Source organism: Hipposideros armiger, unplaced genomic scaffold (assembly GCF_001890085.2).
Source record: "Hipposideros armiger isolate ML-2016 unplaced genomic scaffold, ASM189008v1 scaffold_28, whole genome shotgun sequence".
NCBI lineage: Eukaryota > Metazoa > Chordata > Mammalia > Chiroptera > Hipposideridae > Hipposideros > Hipposideros armiger.
The window spans coordinates 4723933-4744162 of NW_017731378.1; the positions used below are offsets into that span (position 1 = coordinate 4723933).

The 20230-nt window shown below is 45.5% G+C and overlaps 1 protein-coding gene across 4 annotated transcripts in view; it reads left to right on the forward strand.

The window, feature by feature from the left end:
• The window catches only part of CNNM2 (cyclin and CBS domain divalent metal cation transport mediator 2), a 156318-nt gene extending 137587 nt beyond the window's left edge, over positions 1 to 18731 (forward strand). Inside the window, exons 5-8 of one of the 4 annotated variants that reach the window (XM_019636409.1) lie at positions 6454 to 6547; positions 10072 to 10137; positions 14070 to 14254; positions 14929 to 18731. In XM_019636409.1, the coding sequence (XP_019491954.1) occupies positions 6454 to 6547; positions 10072 to 10137; positions 14070 to 14254; positions 14929 to 15138 (555 nt within the window). In that variant the 3' untranslated portion in view covers positions 15139 to 18731. Of the gene's footprint in view, positions 1 to 6453; positions 6548 to 10071; positions 10138 to 14069; positions 14255 to 14928 lie in introns of those variants that run through there. The other 3 variants (XM_019636411.1, XR_002123247.1, XR_002123248.1) reach the window with 3 other exon arrangements.
• The last annotated feature ends 1499 nt before the right edge of the window (positions 18732 to 20230 follow it).

Sequence of the window (20230 nt, forward strand, 5' to 3'; positions counted from 1 at the left end):
GAGGGCAGTGTCACTGGCCCTCATATGTGGGATCCGAACCGGGGCCCTCTGGCATCCCAAGCGAGTTCTTAACCATCGCGCCACTCGGCCGGTCCACATGCTGAGTGTTTTTAATGAAGGATTTGTTGGTCCTTGGGGGAGTAAAATGTCTAAATAAGCAAATAAAAAATATGATTGCTCTTCCGCAGATTATGACTCTAGTAAATACAAAGAATAATAGGAAAACAAAAGGAATAGGTTTTTTTCTTTGTCAATTATGTAATCCATAGAAAAGCGCACATTTTTTTCTGGCGTTAATTTTTCTTGTTGATTTCATGCCTCAGCATTTTAGTTGTTATTCAGTTGCCCCATCCATACTTGCTTTTCTAGGACTTCTGACACGTATTCGAAAGGGATTTTTCCGTATAGAGTGAAATCTGTTATTTTGTGGAGGTGGCAGGTGGCATCTTAGAACTTACTCAGCCCTTGACAATGCAGGATACCATTTCACTTGCTATTGGGAGAGGAATTTATGTCTTCAGTACCAAAACTTTTCACGGATTTTTGAGTTTTGCAGGGTCTGTGTGTCCCGAAGAATAAGGGGTCCTTAATCTTGAGTCAAGAACAAATAACACATTTATTTTAAAGAAAAAAATTACTTGGACACGCAGTGTTGACCTAGTGTTTTTGTTTTATTTTTAAAAAATTCTACTTAAATATGTGTAAATATAAAACTAGGCATAAGCCTTTTTTGCTTAGAACTCTTATATACAACTACAAACCAAAACAAATTTGTGATTAATATTATGTTCTAACTGTAAATGACATTGTTTGGCTAACAGGAAAGTGCCACTGGTCCCAGTACTGTGGCGGGTAGCTCTAGTGCAGGCGCTTTTGCGTTCAGCACACCTGGCTCTCCCTGTGCCCAGTGATGACTCCAGCCCTTTGCTCAATTTGAGCTATTTTGAATGTTTCTACTGTATTGGTGCTGTTATTTGGCTTCCACTGGGTGTGACTGAATTATTTATTTGTTCCCTCCTCTTCAGCTCAGTGCTTCTCACACTTTAATGTGTGTAGGAATCACTTTGGGATCTTGTTGAAATGCAAACTATGATTCAGTCGGCCTGGTGGAGCCTGAGATGCTGCATTTCTGACAAGCTCCCAGAGGAGCAAGGCGCAGGTAGCCTTTGTGATTCAAGTAGCAACTTCTCGTCAATGTGATTGTGAACACTAAGGCCAATGCTGGCACTGACATCTGGTGGCAGCACTTCCTTAGAAAACGGTCAACCAGAGGGTTCAAAATACGTGTCAGTTAATTTTTGACCATCAAAGATTTCTTTTTTTTCCCCCTTTTTTCTTTTTTTTTTAATTTAAACATCTTTGAAGCAAACTTGCGAACTCCCAGGACTATATCTGTAGGCTCCAGGTTGAGAAAATACTGCTAGAGAATGTTTGAGTGCCACAGTGCCACCCTGTTCAAGGCCATGCAGACAGACATGTGTGGGCCACGCTTCCCCTCTTACTGGGACTGCTGAGCAGTGCTGGTGAACACAACCTGCCATTTGTGTCTCTGGCATCTCATGACCTCCGTTTAGGTGTCAGGCCCCCCTGAATACTTGGTGGTGCTGCTTTACAAACAAAACAAAAAGAACTCAAGAAAAGTGGGAGGCCAAGTAGATGCTCAGCGGATGGCATCTGAGGAGGTCTTCCGTCTCCCTGAGTCCATGACATCTGCTGATTGTACTTAATCTGGTTTGTGCCAACTAGGATAGCATAGGCGCCCACCCTGAGGCCAGGTGCAGTGTGAAACTGTTTAGTACTTAGTGGATGCTTAGAAACTTTGAGAAAAGTTATCTCATACCTTCCTCCAAAGAAAGGTAGGATTCTGTGATGGTAACTTTGCTCAAAAGTCAGCTTTGCTTGAGACAGTAAGGCCTGCCTTACTCTGTGGGTTTACCAATAGGACGCCCCGGCTCCCTCTGGGAATCTGTCCCATCCTGGTTTTTTTGGTGATATTCTAGAGTAGAGTAAACTTGAGGATGTTTCAAAAGTAAAGTTGATATGTAGTGCCTTCTTTATATGGAAAATGCCGTTATCTAAGAAGACACCTGATGGATTTTTGAGTGGCCCTAATTTGTGTACTGGTAGTTTTATTTGAAAATGGTCACTTTTGGAGCCATCAACACACAAATGAATAAGAGATGTGTTTACTGGGTGTTTCTAAAACTTGCCTGCCAGGAAAGCTGCACTTCTATAGAGAGAGATACAGAGCTGGGTGCTTTTGGAATTGAAGAATCATAGAATGTTAGAACTGAAAGAACCACAGGTATCCTTTAATCTACTGCAGTTTTACAAATGAAGTAAAATTAACCTAGTGCAGTGGTTCCTAAATGCTGATACTTGACAAAGTTTTCACTCAGTTGAGGCAAAATGAGAAAAATAAACACAGTTGCAGTGAGCTCTTCATAAAGTTATATGTATTCAGTTTAAAGACCTGTCTGTTATCCTGAAATTATATATTTTGGGGTTAAAATTGTCTGATCTTTTTTGTAGTGATGGTAACAGTAGATAGCTGTGCTTTTAAAAATACCTTTATTTTATGAACTAAAAATTTTGCAGCCCTCTCTCTGTTTCCAGTATTGAGGATAGAGGTGCATTTTCCTAGTTCTTGGAATAGCAATCTGGGAACCACTGACCTGCTATATCTGCCTTGTAGCTTGATGGCTCTCGACTAGGCAGACTCCAGGAGGAAGAGAGCTGACCCTCCCCTGCCTGGGTGCCTGTCCTGTTCAGTGGAGGGATCAGCTGAAATGGCTGCGGTCCAGAACTCTGAATCTTCATTCAGCTGTCCTTGTTTAATTAGCAACTCTCAGCCCCTGGGACTTGAGGGGCGTTTCTTGAGAAGCCAGGGTACCCAGAGGTTCCAGAGCTGGACCGTTGTTCACAAATAGAGCCTTAAAGTAATGACTCTCAAACTCCGTTGCCTGCTAGAATCACCCAGAGAGCTTTATTAAAATCCTACTGCCCAGGTTGTGCCCCACCCCATACTAATTAAACCAGACTAGCTGGGAGAGGGAGCCAGACATCCATTGTGCGCGCGTGCGTGCTTGCGTGTGTGTGTGTGTGTGTGTGTGTGTGTGTGTGTGTGTGTGTGTTTTATCCCCTGGTGTTTTCAGTGCATAGCGAGGAATCTTGGCTTTGAATTTCCTAGGCAGAGGTTCTGAGCATGGTGTTTTGAGGGGAGTGACTATTGCCCTGTTGGTTCTGACAGCTGATCACCAAAGAATTTCCGGGGGCACAGAACACAGTAGGCCCCCTAACTTATAAAACCAATGATCCAGGTCAACTGGAGCACCATAAACATGGAAGTCATCAAGAGGCTCTATGGCATTTGGTCCTTCCTCCTGATTTTCTGCATAGAAATTCAGGTTGTAAGATGGTCCTGGAGCCACTTTGGAGCTTACAACTACAGGCAGTCGTTTTCAGATAGCGTTATACATACATACTAACTCTTACAAAATCAAGGATTGGTCCATGAAGAAATGGATGTGTAATTGAGAAGATTTACACCATCAGGCACTTCCATTCTTACTGCTCACCATCTGAGTATTGTATCCTTAGGACCCATCCTCTTCTTCCCCTCCTCCCTTAAGGGATCCTGCCTCCACTGAGGTCAGTCCCTTTGCTGTGTGCATCCCATTCTTTCCTGCAAGCCTTGGGCTTTTGCTCCCTTAGTTTCCACCTCTTCTGCCTCCACACTTCCTTCCCTTGCTACTCTCATGTGTGCGCTGGATTCCCGAATCCTAAACAGCCTGCATTTGACCCCCAGGCTGCCCGCCTCACCTGCAATTTTATTTCTCCGCTTGTAGACCTGCTGCGTGTGCTTTCTCCTGCCTGCTCTGCCTTCCCCTCCACTGTCTGTTTTCTTCAGGAAAATCTCCAGAAGGCCACCAGTGAGTGACTCCTCGATGACTGACCGTCCCTTTATTTGTGAGGTCCTCCCCTCTGCTAGTTTCTGTGGTGACATGGTTGTCTGGTTCTGCTTTCGTCCATCTTCCTTTGGTCCCGTATTGGTTTCTGTTTCTCCTGCTACTGTTGGTCATGGACTGCATGCAGATTGGTCCTCCTTTTTCCACTTACTTTCTCTTGTCTACTCCCAGATCTCCATCCCCAGTTTTGACCTATCTCTGACCTTCATTCTTCATTTCAGACTTTTGAATGGACTCTTCAATAGGCCTTGTTCTTAAAGGGAGTCTGTCCTCTTCTACTGGCCCCCACCACTGATGCTTTTCCATCTCCACTCAAGGCGTCCCGTTTTTCAGGTTACTCAGAGCAAACTTCCGTTGTGATTATTGAATCCGCCGTCTCCTTTACACATCTTTATCCCTGACGGTTTCACCATATTATGTTGATTCCTTATCTGTAGTGATCTTTTTCCAATCCTGTGGTTACCACTCTAGTGTAAGTCTAGACTTTTCTTCCTGAAACCGTATTCCTCTGCTTGAGAACCTGACCTCATTAGCCATGTTTCATGGAGCTCCATAGTCGAATCTGCTCACCAAACTGCTTTCCAACCCCATCTCGCCCATCTTTCCTGTGCAAACCCACCTTGGAACTTCCTTTACACTGTTCTCTTCTCTTGGCTCAATCAAATCCTACTCCTCCTTAGAGTTTTCCTTCCTCTATAAACTTGGCTTGTACAGGAACAGGAAGTAATTTTTTCCCTCCAAATTCCTTATATTCTTATTCTTTTTCCTCATGAGCACTTTCCTGTTTTGTATCATTGATTTTCACGTGCTCTCCCCTACCTGCTGGACTGTAAGCTCTTGGAGATCAAGGACTGTCTTCTCAGAGCATCGGCCCTAGGACCCGGGTTTTCAGCATGTTTTTGCAGGTTAATTTGATGTTATGGGTGAAGCTTTCAGTTCCTTTCCTATAGCAAGATAAAAATTGGCTGGGGATTGGTAAAACTAATAGTTCCACTGAGTGAAGGAAAACCTTAAAGAGAGATAACAGAGTTTTCTGGAGAAGTGATTTGAGAAAGATCTTCCCTGACTGGGAATTTAGTATAGAACATTAGGGAGTGATTGAAATAATAGAGTTTGCCTTAGTGGGTGGTGTAGTGTGTAGCATATTGGTTAAGAGCTTGATCTTCAGTTATGTGATCTTTCTGAGTCCCCTCCACTCCTGATTTATAAGAAGGGGATAATTGTGTCTGCTTCACAGAGCTATGAGCACTGAATGAATTAATAAAAGCACCGTGAATTGTTAGCATATTTCCTTTTCAATAAATGGTGGCTTAATTTTGGTTTGCCCATTGTAAAGGATGCACCATAAAGGTGCCCTCTCTCACTGGAGAGGCAATTACAGGTAATGCAAACAAGAGCCCTTCTGACTCCTGGCTTGGAAATCTAGATGTGCAGCTCACACATTAGGGTATTTCAATAGCCCAGAACAGGGGTCGGCAAACTGCGGCTTGCGAGCCACATGCGGCTCTTTGGGGATGTACATGTGGTTCTGAAGTAAAATTGAAAATGAAAATAAAACTATCATAGTTTCATTTATAAAATTTTCAAAGGATATTATTCACATAATGGTGATTTCATTTGTTTTATGGCTCTCAAATAATTTTTAAATTGTTGTGAGGGACAGGATTGGCTCTTCTGTCTCAAAAGTTTGCCGACCCCTGGCCCAGAAAATGCATATTGAGCATCTCCCTTGGAGGGGTTTTGGTGGATCCTAAGACTAGAGGGATGATAAAGGCATAACCATTCTGTCCCAGAGGAACTGATAAGAGTGGAGGAAAAGTTAGAGAAAGGGAAGAAAAGGGAAAACGCTAGGAGAGATTTTGTCCTGACAGGAGACTTTCTTTTAAGGTGCTTTTCCAAGACATTGAGGAGAAAGTACCATGGTGTTGCAGTGCCTTTGGGGAGTCTAGATGACAAGGGATTGGCCTGCGAGATGTCTGCCCAGTTGGTCAGGGAACCGTGCTAGTGAGATAAGAGTTCTGTCACTGGGAGCCAGTTTAGTCTTCTCTGTTCATGGCCACAAACCATGCTGACCCTTGACCCTGACTCTTCTCCAACTCGGGCTCCTGCAGGACAGCTTGGGTGACCTTCACTGAGCATCTTCTCAGTGTTTGTCCCACTGATGGAGCAAGAGCACCATCTTTTTATTACTGGGAGGGCTCCTGAAGAATGCATAAATGAAGGATGCTGGGAAAATCTTAAGTGGACTCACAGAAATTAAACATCCCACTTATCTGTCGTCTGTGCATCTCCAGCCAAATCCAGTTTTCATGTTTAAGATGAATTAACCTTCACCTTTAAGTGGGAAAGATTATCTGAGGCTTTACTTCCTTGGGGTTGTTGGGAAAGGAATTTACACAAAAGTCTGAGGAAGGACCAGATTTTGCCTAGAGTTTGCAGAGATTGATGTAATTGGACTGAAAATGCTCCCCTTTTCTTTTCACAGGGGAAAGTGGAAGTAGAAGCTGGGAAAGAAGGTATGAAGTTTGAAGCCAGTGCTTTTTCGTACTATGGTGTCATGGCCCTTACAGCTTCTCCAGGTGAGTCTGTTTCACCCTCTTAAAGCAGGGCTGTGTTTTAGGAAATAGTGCCCTTCTACTGTCATCTCTCTGTCCCTGCCTGCTAACCCTATTTATTTACTCCTTGAACTTTTTATTGAAGTATATCATGTATACAGAAAAACTGCACAAAGCATAAGTATACACCTGTGTGAGTTTTCACAAACTGAACACTCCTGTGTAAATCAGCACCCAGATCCGACAGAACATCCACAGCCCTTCAGGACCCCCGCTGCCACACCCCCGCTTAGTCACTATCCCCCAAAACTGACCACTGTCTTGACTTCTGAGCATAGAGGAGTTTTTCCGTTTTTGAATTTTATATAAATGGGATTATACAGGATGTATTACATTGAGTCTGGCTTCTTTCACCCCATGTTGTCCTTGTCGCATTCACCTGCATTGTCATGTGAGCTTATATGACGAGGTGTGATCAGAAAATACGGTGAGTGTTTAAAATTTTAAAATTATTACAGTAAAAGACACGTTGCCATTAATCCCCTGCAAAATATTCCCCCTTGCTTTGAACACACTTATCCCATCGTTTTTGCCACTTTCTGAAGCAGTTCTGGAAGTCCTCTTTCGTGAGTGTCTTTAGTTGCACTGTCGTGGCTGCCTCAAATGTCCTGAATCAATTCAAAATGTTTTCTTTTCATGGTCATTTTGACTTTGGGGAAGAGCTAGTTGTATAGTGCCAGATCATGGTCACTGCAGCATCACCATAAACTAATTTTAGCATTTTGTGTGTTTCTTTAGCGATCTTTTGCAGTTTGAAACAAAATTTCATGAGTTGTTCGTGATCCCTGATTTATGCCACACTTTAAAACACACCTTCTCTCAACCGTAGCTCACACCTGACTGACTGCACTGAACAAGTTGAAACTTGTCACACACTGTTACTAAGGTTCGACACGCTGCTTCCCATATTGAAGATCCCTGCCTTTCTGTTGGATGGTACTCGGCAGCAGCATTCACCGTACTTTTTGATCACACCGTGTGCTTTGTTACTTCTCATTGCTCTATAGTATTCCATTGTGTGAATGTACAGTGACACATTTATTCTTTTCATTGCTGATGGACACTGGGGTAGTTTCCTGTTTGGGGCTACCATGGATTATGTGGCTGTGAACACTCTTATACCTGTCTTAGGTGAATGTGTGTGCATTACTATTGGGTCTGCATGCAGGAGTGGAATTGTGGGGTCACTCGGTATGACCGTGTCTTTAGCTTTAGTAGCTACTGCCTGATGAATGGTTTTGCAAAGTGGCTGTAGCAGCTCACACCCGTTGCTCTGCACCCACCATTGGTATTGTTGAGTCATTTAAATGTTAACTGTTCTGAAGGTTTTAAATTTGCATTTTTCCTGAGGATAAATGAGGTTGTTAATATACATATTTATTGCAACCTATAGCCAGCTCTTACCTAGAGAGCTGGCCAGATGAATCAGTTAGCCTAGGGGTGGGTGTGCATTGGGGCGTTGACTAAATGCTCTGAGCACAAGATGCTAGCAGGTGGCGCTGTCCTACAGGAACATGGACACAGATGCCTGGCTCACCTCTGGGATGGGGCTTGAATGGTCCCTCTTGGCATTGCTTTTTGGGGCGGTGTGCATGTGCTTGCTACCTCACCTGGGCTGAAACAAGGCAGACTGGTAAAAGGTGCTGGAGTGCCACCTTGTGGCCAAGATATCAAACAATATGCTGTGCTAGGAAACAACTTTTACAAACCTCCAACTTAAAAATGACCCATCCTAAAAAAACACTGTCACTTCTGAAAACCAGTCTCAAAAGGGGAGAGAATACCTCCAGACAAGTCTGTTTTTGTGATGTTGGTCCTCACCTACTGCACCACACAATGTCTCAGCCACCCAAAGATGTTACAGTTAGAAAGCCAGGGAAGCGTTAAGAACTGTCTCACCTTTCCAAACCAACCCTGCTCCAGACGCATCTCCTCACTATCTCAGTGCCAGTTTTTGAGTGACATAGGCCAGTATCCCCATTGTCAACTGCTGGCTAACATCTAGTGTGAACGTGGACCTGTCCAACCCCACTTAATTAGTCGTTGTCTGCGGTAAACTTGAAAGTCATCTTCTGTTTTCACTACTTGTGAGGAGACAGGGAGATTCTTAACCAGGCCGAGAAGACCTGGGTTACAGCCTCGGTTCCATCATATACGGATTGCCTGACTTTGAGAAAGGCCCTTGGCTTCCTCGTTATCAAAAGGATATAACAAGATTACCTCGTGTGATAGTTGGAATAGAGTGTGATGATACTCACACGAGTGCTTGGTAACCTTTAAAGCACAAGAGGAAATGTTGGCATAGCAGTTAGATGTTGAGATCGTAATGGTTGTTAGGCAACCAACTTCAAATTAGCTGCAGGTTAATAGAATCAGATTTATAAGGTGGCTTTGAAAAGAAAGCTGGAAGAGTGCATTGTACATTTTTATGGATTACTGGTTCTTGAAGCCCGCATATTAGCTGAGTCCATACTGAACTATGGATTCATATAAGGGCAAGTTCCATTCAGAAAAGGAATTGAAGAGCAGGCCTTCCATATAGAACTAGCTTGTGGAGCTGCTTTACCTAGGTTAGAAATTCCAGAAAGGAAGGGGATTTCATTAATAGCATCTTATTACAAAGCCCAGTATTTTACTTGACTTTACAATTAGTATTTGGGACTTCGTATATTCATTCAAGATGCAATTAGTACAGTGATTTCAAGATAATTCTATTTATTATTGAGCGCCTAGAAAAAATCCTATAGTAATTGGTTATCAAGACCTTCCCAGTTATACATCAATTATACCTCAATTAAAAAAAATCTGCCCAGAAAATATGATTCCTGCCTGGTAGGGCCCTGTTGACTTGACTTTTCAATTAGCTGGAGCTACGGCTCCCTGTCTGAGTAAGCAGAGATGAGGATGACTTTGGTCTGCTATTCCCAAGAAATCTGTATATGACATTCTTTATTTACTTTCCTCTAGTAAATTAAAATTTTATATAGTATTCCAAAGCAATTCAAATCATCCGGTCAAAATGACAACCAGACTAAGAATGTAAATGAATTGAATAACTAATTGCTTGCTGTAGGCTGATTGGTGAAGGAGCGTGGGGTGTTGGCACAGGTAGCTTGCGTCATGCTCTTGGCCCGTTGGTTAATTGAGCTCCCCTTTTGTGCTACTAGTTGTGATTTAAGTCCTGAAGAAGAGCACGTTTTGAGCTATAACCCAATGGGGTATTAGTGGCTGAAGAGATTTCTGGGTTCTGAAAGAAGCATGTGAACAGGATTTCTCCTGACTTCAGCTCCCTGTATTCCTCTTCCTGGAAAGCGGTGTGTGTTCTTTCTTGTTTACATAATATCACACAGGCGTTTGCATTTCTGGAATCCATGGCTCCTAGTGGTAGCTCGCATTGGTAGAACAGGTATCCATTCCTGTCCCCAATTACAGAGATTTCCTTTCTTGTCTTTTGATATGGTCTCACCCTGTTTTTCTCCATTTTTCAGTTCCTTTGTCCCTGTCTCGTACCTTTGTTGTCAGCAGAACAGAGTTGTTAGCAGCAGGTTCTCCAGGTAATTCTGCATGTTTCCTTTTCCTAATTCTTCTGCCTGCCTCCCTTGACCCCGCAAAAGCCTGGCTGGCCAGGTCTGCTCCCTTTATTTGGTCAAGACCTTTTTCAATTTTTCTGAGTTCTAAAACTTCATGTTTCTATGACTTAAAAGTGAACTATCCAGGAAAGGATAAGTCCACAACAGATGCAGGAAGGGTTTAGGAGACTGGTAGGGAGTCTAGGAACGTGAACAGAGATGAAACATGGGAAGGGGAAGGTGATTCTCACCTCAGCTGTCCAGGTTCCCTGCCTGACCCACCCACACGGCTAACCTAGGATTTTCAGGGCAGCAAAGGCAGCAGCTTTGGGTTCTTTCTCTGACCTCAGCTAAGGCATGTCGTCTGGAGTTTGCTGAGGTCCCACGGGCCTCAAAACCCGAGGATGCTTCTATAGAACACATACCGCCAGAAGCCTGAAGGACTATGAACCTGCCGAGGCCCCCAGCCTTCCTGTCTCTTTGGTCCTTCCAGCATCCATATGAACGGGGTGCGTGTATTTCTTCCCTCTGGCAGGCAGGTGGCCCCACTTCTCCTGTGTTCCTCTCTTTGTTTTGAAATTTGTACCCTGCACATTCCTAACCAGCTGCTGGTTATCACCCTGCCGGAGAGTTTGGTCATGATGCCTGGATAGTACGCCCAGCTGCTGAATGAAAACAAAGGCAAAGGTTTAATCTTTCTTTAATTAAAATTGCTGGGCTTTCTTATTTGGTAATACAACTTTTCTGTATTTATTTTGTTCCATGCAGCTTATATTTTTTAATCTGATGAAATTTGATTTCATAACCCAGTTTCAGCAAAACTCTAAAATGCTGATATTTGGTAAAAGAGGCAATACTTGTTTTAGAAACCAATATTTCCTCAAATCTTTGCCCTTAAAAAGTTTGTGGTGTTTGGGGGTAAGATATTATTTATGAGGCTATTTGAATCAAACCAGCTGGCAGACTGGCACACACACACGCATATACATGTGCACACATATCTTTGCACATAAACATGTATTTATGCATATGTATATATGTTTGTGTTTTTTCTCCCCATTTTATTTGCTGGCATCTGCCACCTATTTAAAATGTCACAGAGGCTGCAGTAGAGTGACTTTTGGATGAAGCTTATGGAAATGTCATTTGTATTTTATGTTTCCTGTAAAACTTAAGAGATTTCTTAGCTCTGCCTACTTCATCCGATCCAGTAATAGAAAAATCCATTTTGTGGGTCCAGGCCTTCCGGGATGCTGGAATTCCAATAATATACCTAATAAGTGGGGTTGAACTAAACCAGTGGTTTCCAGCCTATTCCAGAAGGTGCCTATGGTTCCAAGGGAGGAGGCTAGGAGTGTTTCTTTATTGTATCTTTCCAGCTTCGCAGCAAAAAAGAAAGGATTCCTAGGTAAGATGAATAAAATGAGCCAGAAAGACAAAAAGCAGAAAGAAAACAATTCTGAGAGGGCATAAGAGGGATTAAAATTAAAAGTTGTTTTCAGAATTATTGTCTAAAATTTTGGCACATAAATTTGGCAACAAAGCATGACCTGAACTGGGGAGCGGCCACAAAGTCTTTATTCTCCTTGGAGTGAATATTCACATACCCCTTTGCATGGTGATGAAAGGTCAGTCATGCTTGGGACCTGTCCAGCTGCAGAAGGGGTCCTGGGAAACAGAGTCTGCTTGTCCAGACTGGTCGTGACGCCAGGCGTTGTATTCCTGGCAAAGGAGAGGGCCCATCTCGCAAAACAGAGGCACTGGGTTGAAAGGAAGCTGTGTAGGTATGTTGGAGGACCAGAGAAATTGCCACGTAACCCTCCTCAGAAGAAACTAACTGGAGACTCAGAAGCACTGCGTCAGGCCCCAGACATCTACCTGCCAATGCACAGTGTCTGATCAGTAAGCAGGTGCCCTTTAAATGTTTCATTTTTATAACCTTTAAATTGTTACACACAGAAGTAAACACCATTCTGAAGGTGTCTGTAGTAATGGTGATGTGATTTGGGGCTAAAGTCCAGAGATATAGTGGGAACCCTTGTTTCAAAGAACTGGTGGGTCTGTCGGCCTGGGTGAAGGTACTGCAGGTATGGGAAGGCTTGATCAGGGTAGCAGGCACATGGTGGAGAGGCCTGGGAGGGAGCTAACGGGACCGAATAGAATAATGGTAAGCAGGCTCATTTACCGGGTACTTACTGGGTGCCAGATGCTGTGCTAAGTAAGCACTCGACTATACATGATCTCATTTTGATACTCATCAGACCTCATGAGGTGGGTACTATTATTATCAGTCTTTTATAGGTAAGGAATCTGAAACTTAGCAAAGTTGGGGTATCTGATCAAGGTTACATTCTGCTAAATAGAAAAACTTCTGATTAATTATTAATTTGCCTTGTTCTCTTAAAAGATAAGTGGAAACAACAAGAGGAACTGCTATTCTGAGTTTAATTTTGACATAACAGTGGGAAATTGGTTCATGACATGAAAATTGTGGGGAAAGTTGTGACATGAAAATTTTAGCAGAGGGTAAACTTGTCATTTGATGTTCTTTGAGTACTTACCATATTTTGTTCTGGGTGTCTTATTTTAAGAGGGACATTTACTGAATGAAATCTTAGACAATACTCAGGACAGGGTGAAGGGTGGTAAAACGTGAGGTGAAGAATGGTTGGATGTATTTATTGGGTTGTCGGAAAAGCCATGACGTATTTTTTCTGTTTTTTATTGCAAAAATGCATCATGACTTTTCCAACAACCGGTAGCTTGGAGAAGAAGAGAACATAACTGTCTTTGAACTTTGAACTTTGACTATTTCAAGTAGCAGGAATGAAAGCTACTGAGTAGATCTCCACAGATTGGAGGGGAGACTTATTTGAAATTGGGTATGCCGATCTCAATGGGCACGATGATAGACTTTGCAATAGCTGAAGGCGGGGGTGGGGGGGTGGGGAGCATCTGTCAGGGACACATTGTAAAGAGGAGTCAACCATCAGATGGGAGAATTGGTCCCCTCCAATCCTGTGACATGATGCAATCCAGGAACTGTCCAGTGTGGGCACCCGCTTACTGTTTGTGGAATAGATTTGATTGGGAAAGCAAAAATGGAAGAAGCCTTAGCCGAGTGGGTGGGGCTTATTTTGAAGGAAATTTATATTAGAAGCTACAGTGAACTTGCCTTTAAGAGCAACATCACTTAGACTCACCTGAACTTCCTTTCACCTTGTTTTAATGAAAGAGTACTGTCGATCTCATTGAAGACTCACACAGCACCTGAGGTAACTTAATCAAACCTCCTAAGGGCTTGGTGTCTCCTAGGGTTCTTGAAACCCAGGAGACATCCTCGGGCTGCCTGAGGGAAGTTTTATTGGTGTCAGAGACAGAGATAATAGGTTTGGCTGGGAGATAGGGTATGAGCAAACAGAACTCTTGAGCCCTTTAAAGCAGGGTTTTATAAACGTTATAAATGTTTTATAAACATGATCAAGAGTCCTTTGCTATTGCTTCTGGCAGAATAATGAAGTGCTGCCTTCCCATTGCCCACGTTTTGTCTCACGGACCTTCTGTGCTTGGGCCTCGCTTCCCCCTGGTTTATATGTTTCACAGCCTTGGGTGATACTCTGACCTAGGTGTGCGGCCACAGGGCCTGTGCTGTCGGAGAAGGATGACTGTGCTTGTTCTCATGAACGGGGCTGAGCACTGAACTAAATGGAACCCGTCACCGACGGGGAGCCATTGTGTTCTCTCTAGGAGGGCTGTATGGTGAGTTGGATGGCTGAGGCGTCTGGTATAAGTTGACTGAACTTGTCTACTTTTTTTTTAATTACTTTTTTTATTTTTTGGAAAAGAAAAAGCTGCCTTTATTGGTTATATCTACCTCACTTAAAAGGTGGTTGGTTGTTTTTTTTATCCTTTTCCAGGTGAAAACAAGTCACCTCCTCGCCCATGTGGCTTGAATCATTCAGACTCTCTCAGTCGAAGTGACCGAATCGACGCCATCACACCGACCTTGGGGAGCAGCAATAATCAGCTCAATGCTTCATTCCTTCAAGTGTACATCCCCGATTACTCAGTGCGCGCCCTTTCTGATCTCCAGTTTGTTAAGGTAAGAGCAGAGCGCGCCGCTGGGCTGGACCTGGCAGTTTGAGGTCAGCTCCCCAGCCCCTCTGCGCAGCTTCCCCTTGTCGTTTTGTGGGTGCTCCGCCTCTAGCTACCGTGCCCAGGACTCAGGTGGGAAAAACATTTATCTGCTCGGCTCTGTCACATGAGCTGCCAAATCAGATGTGGCCTTTTCAGGAATGAGCACTGGAGAGCATGAGAAAAAGAATAAACCTTTAAAAACAAATTTTCATGAGCTCAAGACTCTAGTGACACCGGTTGGCCCGGAAAGGGCTGAGGTCGGAGACAGAAGACTGGCCGGGAGGGGGTGGGGAGAACCCTCCACTTATCTGGCCTGGAGACGGTTTTTTTCTTAGTCTGAAATAAAGACATGTTTTGGAGAACGAGCCAGCTGTAGCTCATGGAGGCCTACCTCCTTTTCCTAGTCTCTGAAATTTTGAGACGAAACTTAGAAATGGCTTATATCAGTAATAGCTGACTTGTTCGCCAGTCAACTTGAACTTTAAAAAGTGGCTCAGTTTTGTACTCAAGGATGACTTTGTCTTAAGAGTAACTGCTAGGGGCCTATTGGGGGACTTAATGTGTAAAACAATGTCCAGACAAGTGAACCTAGAAATAAGCATTATCTTGGTTTGTTTCTGTACCATCTTGTGGCCCCAGATCTCAAGACAGCAGTACCAAAATGCCTTGATGGCATCCCGGATGGACAAAACTCCTCAGTCTTCAGACAGTGAAAACACTAAAATTGAATTGACTCTTACGGAGCTGCACGATGGGTTGCCAGATGAGACGGCCAACCTGCTCAATGAACAGAACTGTGTGACGCACAACAAGGCCAATCATAGCCTGCATAACGAAGGCGCCATCTAGGGCGTACCCCCCAGCCCTCACCCCTCCCGTTCCTGAGGCCCCGAACCAGGCCACTGGGCCTCGGCCTCCGACTGACCGTGAATCCCATTAGTGTGAGCTTGTGTGCCATGCTGCATCCTGCAACATCCTGAGACCAAAGACTTTGCCCCTTCCTGGAAGCAGCAGAGGAGGACCCTGAGGGCAGGAATGGAGACTAGAGCTGGGAAACTGACAGCCCCGGTGTGGCTTTCGAGATTTGGGAGATGACCTTCTTCTGCCCAAATAGAATCATGTTTATTTTTTCAGCTGTACCTTTTATTGTTATTCACTCTCCTCCTTCCTTGATTTGCATGAAATTGAAAATTGTTGGGATTTATTTTTTTTCAAGAGATCATTGTTTTTAAAAAGTGTTTTTTGCAGAGTTTTAAGTTGTCCTGCCTGGACTCTGCTGTGACCCCATGATGTGACCCTTAATAGGATGGACTTGCCCCTCCAGTGGCCTTTCTTGGCCCACCCAGGGAGGGGCACCCTTCCTCCATGCCCCAGTGGGTGTCGCTGTCGAACTTGAAGGATGAATGAAGAAAACCCGTGTTGCCGCAGCCCTGCCAGCCCGGGCCTGAGGCGCGGAGCCTGCACAGGGACCTGCACGCGCCTCTCTGAGCTCAGGGTTGTTTTCAGTTAATGTTTAACTGTGTCCCTTTCCCTCAGAAAGGTTTAACATTTGCTTGGAATGTGATTTTGCTCCCGCTCTAAGGAATTTTTATCACGAAAATGAATGTTAATTAATTTTAAACCCATGGTTTATCATTGGCAAGAGGCAAGGTGACTTCATCCCGACATCCCTACAGCCTGGGATCTCTGGCTCAGCCAGGCCTCCTCCCCGCCCCAGTGCCCCAGCTCACCAAGCGCCGTCAACCCCCCACCCCCATCCCCCCATCCTCGCTCTTGTTAACCCAAGATGCTGCTATACAGATGCCAAACGGAAATCTTCCACAAGGCTTTTGAGTAAACACGTGGTGTGGGCTTTAAGCGCCTCCTCTTCCCATTGGACGTGTGTAATTGTCAGAAAAGGTCGACCTTTCGGCTGCCCTCTGTGCTCCATGTCGAGAAGGCATTTCTAGACCCATATGTTTAAAGGAGGGAATTTTGGGGACTGCCAGCCCCCGCCCCTCCTTCCAGGGAGTCAACTGCCCCTCTCCCCCACTGTCCCTGGGCCCTTGGGCACAGCCGTGGCTGTGTCCCCCGCCCGAGGACCCCTGTGCCTCCCGCCTCAGATGCGGCCCACGCCAGAGAGGCTGACTGTAGCCAGGGTCAGCTTGGCCCCAAACGGATTCAGAAACCAAATGTGTGTTGTGGCCATTTCATGTGTGTCTGTCTTATTTTAATACCAAATTCATCACGTGTAGTGAAATTAATGTCAGGAGGTATTACTTGAGTGACTGCATTCTTAACTATCTTATCTGTGTTTTAAGTGTTAGCCTAAGGGCTATGTGCATTTTGTTGGCAACATTCGTACACTGAAATGAATTCATTCTGACCCCAGTTTTCATATAGAACTGTCAGTCCACGCTGCGTCCAGTCATAGCTAAGAAGACAGCGTTCTGTCCACTGGGTCCCACTGAATGAAGGGAAGGCCCAGGGCTAAGCAGCAGTTTGCTTCTTCCTCCTCAAGGTACGAACGTGCACCCCAGGCTGTCTCTGCAGGGGTGGGAGCTAAGCCTGCGTAATAACCAGCAGTGTGCTGGGCTTGCCTTCTAGCGAGCAGTTCGGTGTCGCCAGTGTCGTGTGCATGCTTGGCGAGTATTTCCTCTGGGATGTCATTCCTGGAGTGCCTTCCTCAGAAGATGCCCTGCCCCTTCGTGTGGGAAGTACTGGCTTCACCTCGAGGTGGAGGGTCATGAGGGTGCCCCCTAAGGGGGCTGAGTGGCCTGCTGCTGGCACCCAACGTGCCACTTTGGGATGGGGCCCCCACCATGTAGCTTGATGTTAATGGGACCCTGCACCCTGAGTATCCCTTTTTATAAACATCCATCCATGTTAAAAATCTGTTTCATAAGATGCTTCTAGCTGAGCACAGTCCCAGCGTGACACAGAAACGGGGACTATCTGTAGGGTCCACAGAAATGAGAGTTCGCTGTAATGAAGTGGAGCCTGGGCCACTCTCTTGGCCAGAACAGCACCTGCCTTCCCTGTGGTCTGGTGGAGCGTGGCCTGCCAAGCCGCCCATCAGCTTCTCCTGGCTGCTCTGTTTCTCCACATAGTCCATCTCGGGGTGCCTTGCTACTGGAAGGAGCCCCTGGAACCACAGTTAATGTGTTGGATCTTTTTCAGAGCCCCACTGTCCCTTTATGAATCCTAAACCTTGGTGAGAGTCAGTCTGGGCAGTGGAGAGAGGGTTCTAGCCGCTGCCTCCTTGGCTTCAGGGAGAAACAGAACTTCTCAATGCTGTCTTGTCTTCAGTGTGGTGGCCGTTTGAAAAGTCCTCTCTGGAAAGGAGCTGGCAGGCTGGCTTTGCAGTGGGGCTACCAGAGGACGAACTTTTGGCCTCCCAAGTTTGTATTTATTTTCTATACACTACTCTTTACCTTTGATTATTCACACTGTCTTATAGCAGCGGGGGAATCCAAAACAATTCCTGTCTGGTCCCTAAAGGGATGAGGGCTAACATTTGGCCATAGTTACATCGGCTTTGGGGAAAGCTCCAGACCCTTCGAATAACACTTAATGTCTGACAGATTTCTCCTCCAGGCCCCGCTTTGCTAGTGGAAACTAACTTCAGGCTGTTGAAGCAGCACCGGCTCATTGCTTCTCCAGGCAGCAGCAGAATGACTTTGGCTTAGAAGGTCTATGCAATTCCGTCTCTACAGTAAATGGGAGTCGGGCCGAGAAGGCCATCAGCCAGTTCAGGTGGCCGTGTGCGGCGGCCAGTCCTTAGCACCACGCCTGGGGCCGCGGTTTTTGTAAATGAGGCGAGTGGGCTGTGGAGTGGATGCGGCCCTGGGTCCTGAATTCAGCTGGAGCCCTTGTCGCCAGACCCAAGGCCTCTCTCCACGGTGGCTCCCGTGGCTCCTGCTGGGAGCCTCTTCCTGCTCCCGAGCAGACACTCTGATATCCCAAAGGTCCCACCCGGAACTGGGTTCCTAGCATCCACATGTTCCCAGGACCGCCTGCTTTCTCTGTAATCACAGTGGCTTTTCCCCCACTGCCTTAGAGGTTCTCTCCCTTTATTTCTCTGTTTTATAGTCATCAGGCAAATCCAAAATCATATAAACTCTTGGGAAAACAGATCCTTAAGATTTGTAGATGGATATTGGGTGCTGATCAACTAGCTTAGGCCTTGGTTCTTACAGAGTTTGAATGTGAAGGGGCGCCCTAACTCTGTTCTTCCTTCCTTCCTCACCTCACTTCTGGAAACGAGCTCAGCGCCCATGCTTGCCCCCCAAGGGGAAGGGAATAGGGCATCCTACCGTTTTTAATGTTATTCCAAGGAACTTTTGGGCAAACACTGAATGCAGAACTCCACACTGATACGGAACATTAACTGTGAATATATTTACCTGTGCTATCCTGAGGACCATACGACTAACGGACCAGCTTTTTCAAGTCTAGGAAAATAGCAGTAGATACAAATAGAATTGCATTTTCCCTAAGAAATGAAGCAACGGGAACTTGGGCTTAGCAGGGCACATGAACTTCTGCCCTCAAATTTCTGAGGTCGAGGAGCAGACCTAAGTTGGCCATGGCGGATTGAGCCTGTGTCCTGGCTGGTCAGAAACAAAAACAAAACCCAACAGCTGTCACCCTCTGAAAACCAGCCTGGGAGCAGTGGCTGTCTTCGCCCTTCCTGGGCCAGACCACCAGGATTCCTTGTGTTCCCCGGGAGTGAGCCCAGGCGGAGGCCTCCCCTGGGCCGGCACAGGGAGATGCTCACCTTGTTCTCTGGGATTCTAGGAGGCCACCAGGGAGCGTTGACTCGGTGCACATCATTCGACCCAACCTCACTGGTGGCATGGGCAGTAGGAACGACACCCCTCTCAGTTTTGACCTGAGACAGGTTTTTCTTGCAGGGGGCTGAGTGGGCAGTGTAGGGTGTGGAGGCTTCCTGAGGCATCGGAGCGCCTTTCCTGCTGAGCTTTTGACCTGGGTCAGGTTTCATCCCATCCTGGGCTCTGTCTGGGCTAGTGGTGCTTCTGTCCAGCAAGGGCATCCGGGTGAGGTGTAGATTAACCCAGAGTTAGGAAGGACTTAGAGAGTTCAATAGGAAAGTGATTTGAGGCTTCAGAAACTTTTCCAATATAAATTTATCAGTGATCAGACTACTCAGTGAATTTTGATACCTCAGGGCCATTTGTAAATCTTTCTTTTCATATTTATTTTGTGTTCACATGGGCTGATAGTTCAGAGAATTCTGAGGTTCATTTGCCTCCATTTGCGGGTGAGTGGTGCACCCACACCCAGCTTGCTGATGTTGTCGTCCCTCAAGGCTGGGATGGGGGGCCTTCCTCCTCTAGTACTTACTGCGTTCTTCCTGCCGTGGATGTTTCTTTCCTGGGTGTCTCCTCTGCCCAGTCTGGTCAGCCCGAAGGACAGGAGGGAGGAAATGGCAGTTCAAAGCAACTGTAAAGCTTAGAGCACCTTTCCTCCCACCATCTCGGGCTGGGGACCTCTGCTTCTTACATCTTTGTGGTTGGCTTAGCTCAAGTAAGCATTCCCTCCGTATATGCTGGAGCCACTGACATCCTCTCGCTAGAATTGTTTTAAATATCTTCTGATGGGAAATAACAGGCTGCACTTGAAGCAACCTGGAAACGAGGGTTCTTGCAGCGGGAGTGAAGTTCTGGGAGATTGTATGCCAAGGTTCACATGTACACAGATCCAACACACACTATTAGAAAGACTGGAGTCAGTCCATGTTTTCCAGTTTTAATATCCAGGGTGGGTATTCAACATGAACAAATTGGAAGAATGATGGGGAGTATCGTCTTGCCTTGCTTGCAGGGTATCTTCTGGCATTTGCCTACATCTGACCAACATGGATTCGCTCAGGAAGTGGTTCTTTTGCAGCCAGACTTTTTTTCAGATTCACCTGGAGAGAACTATCAAATGGCCCTGG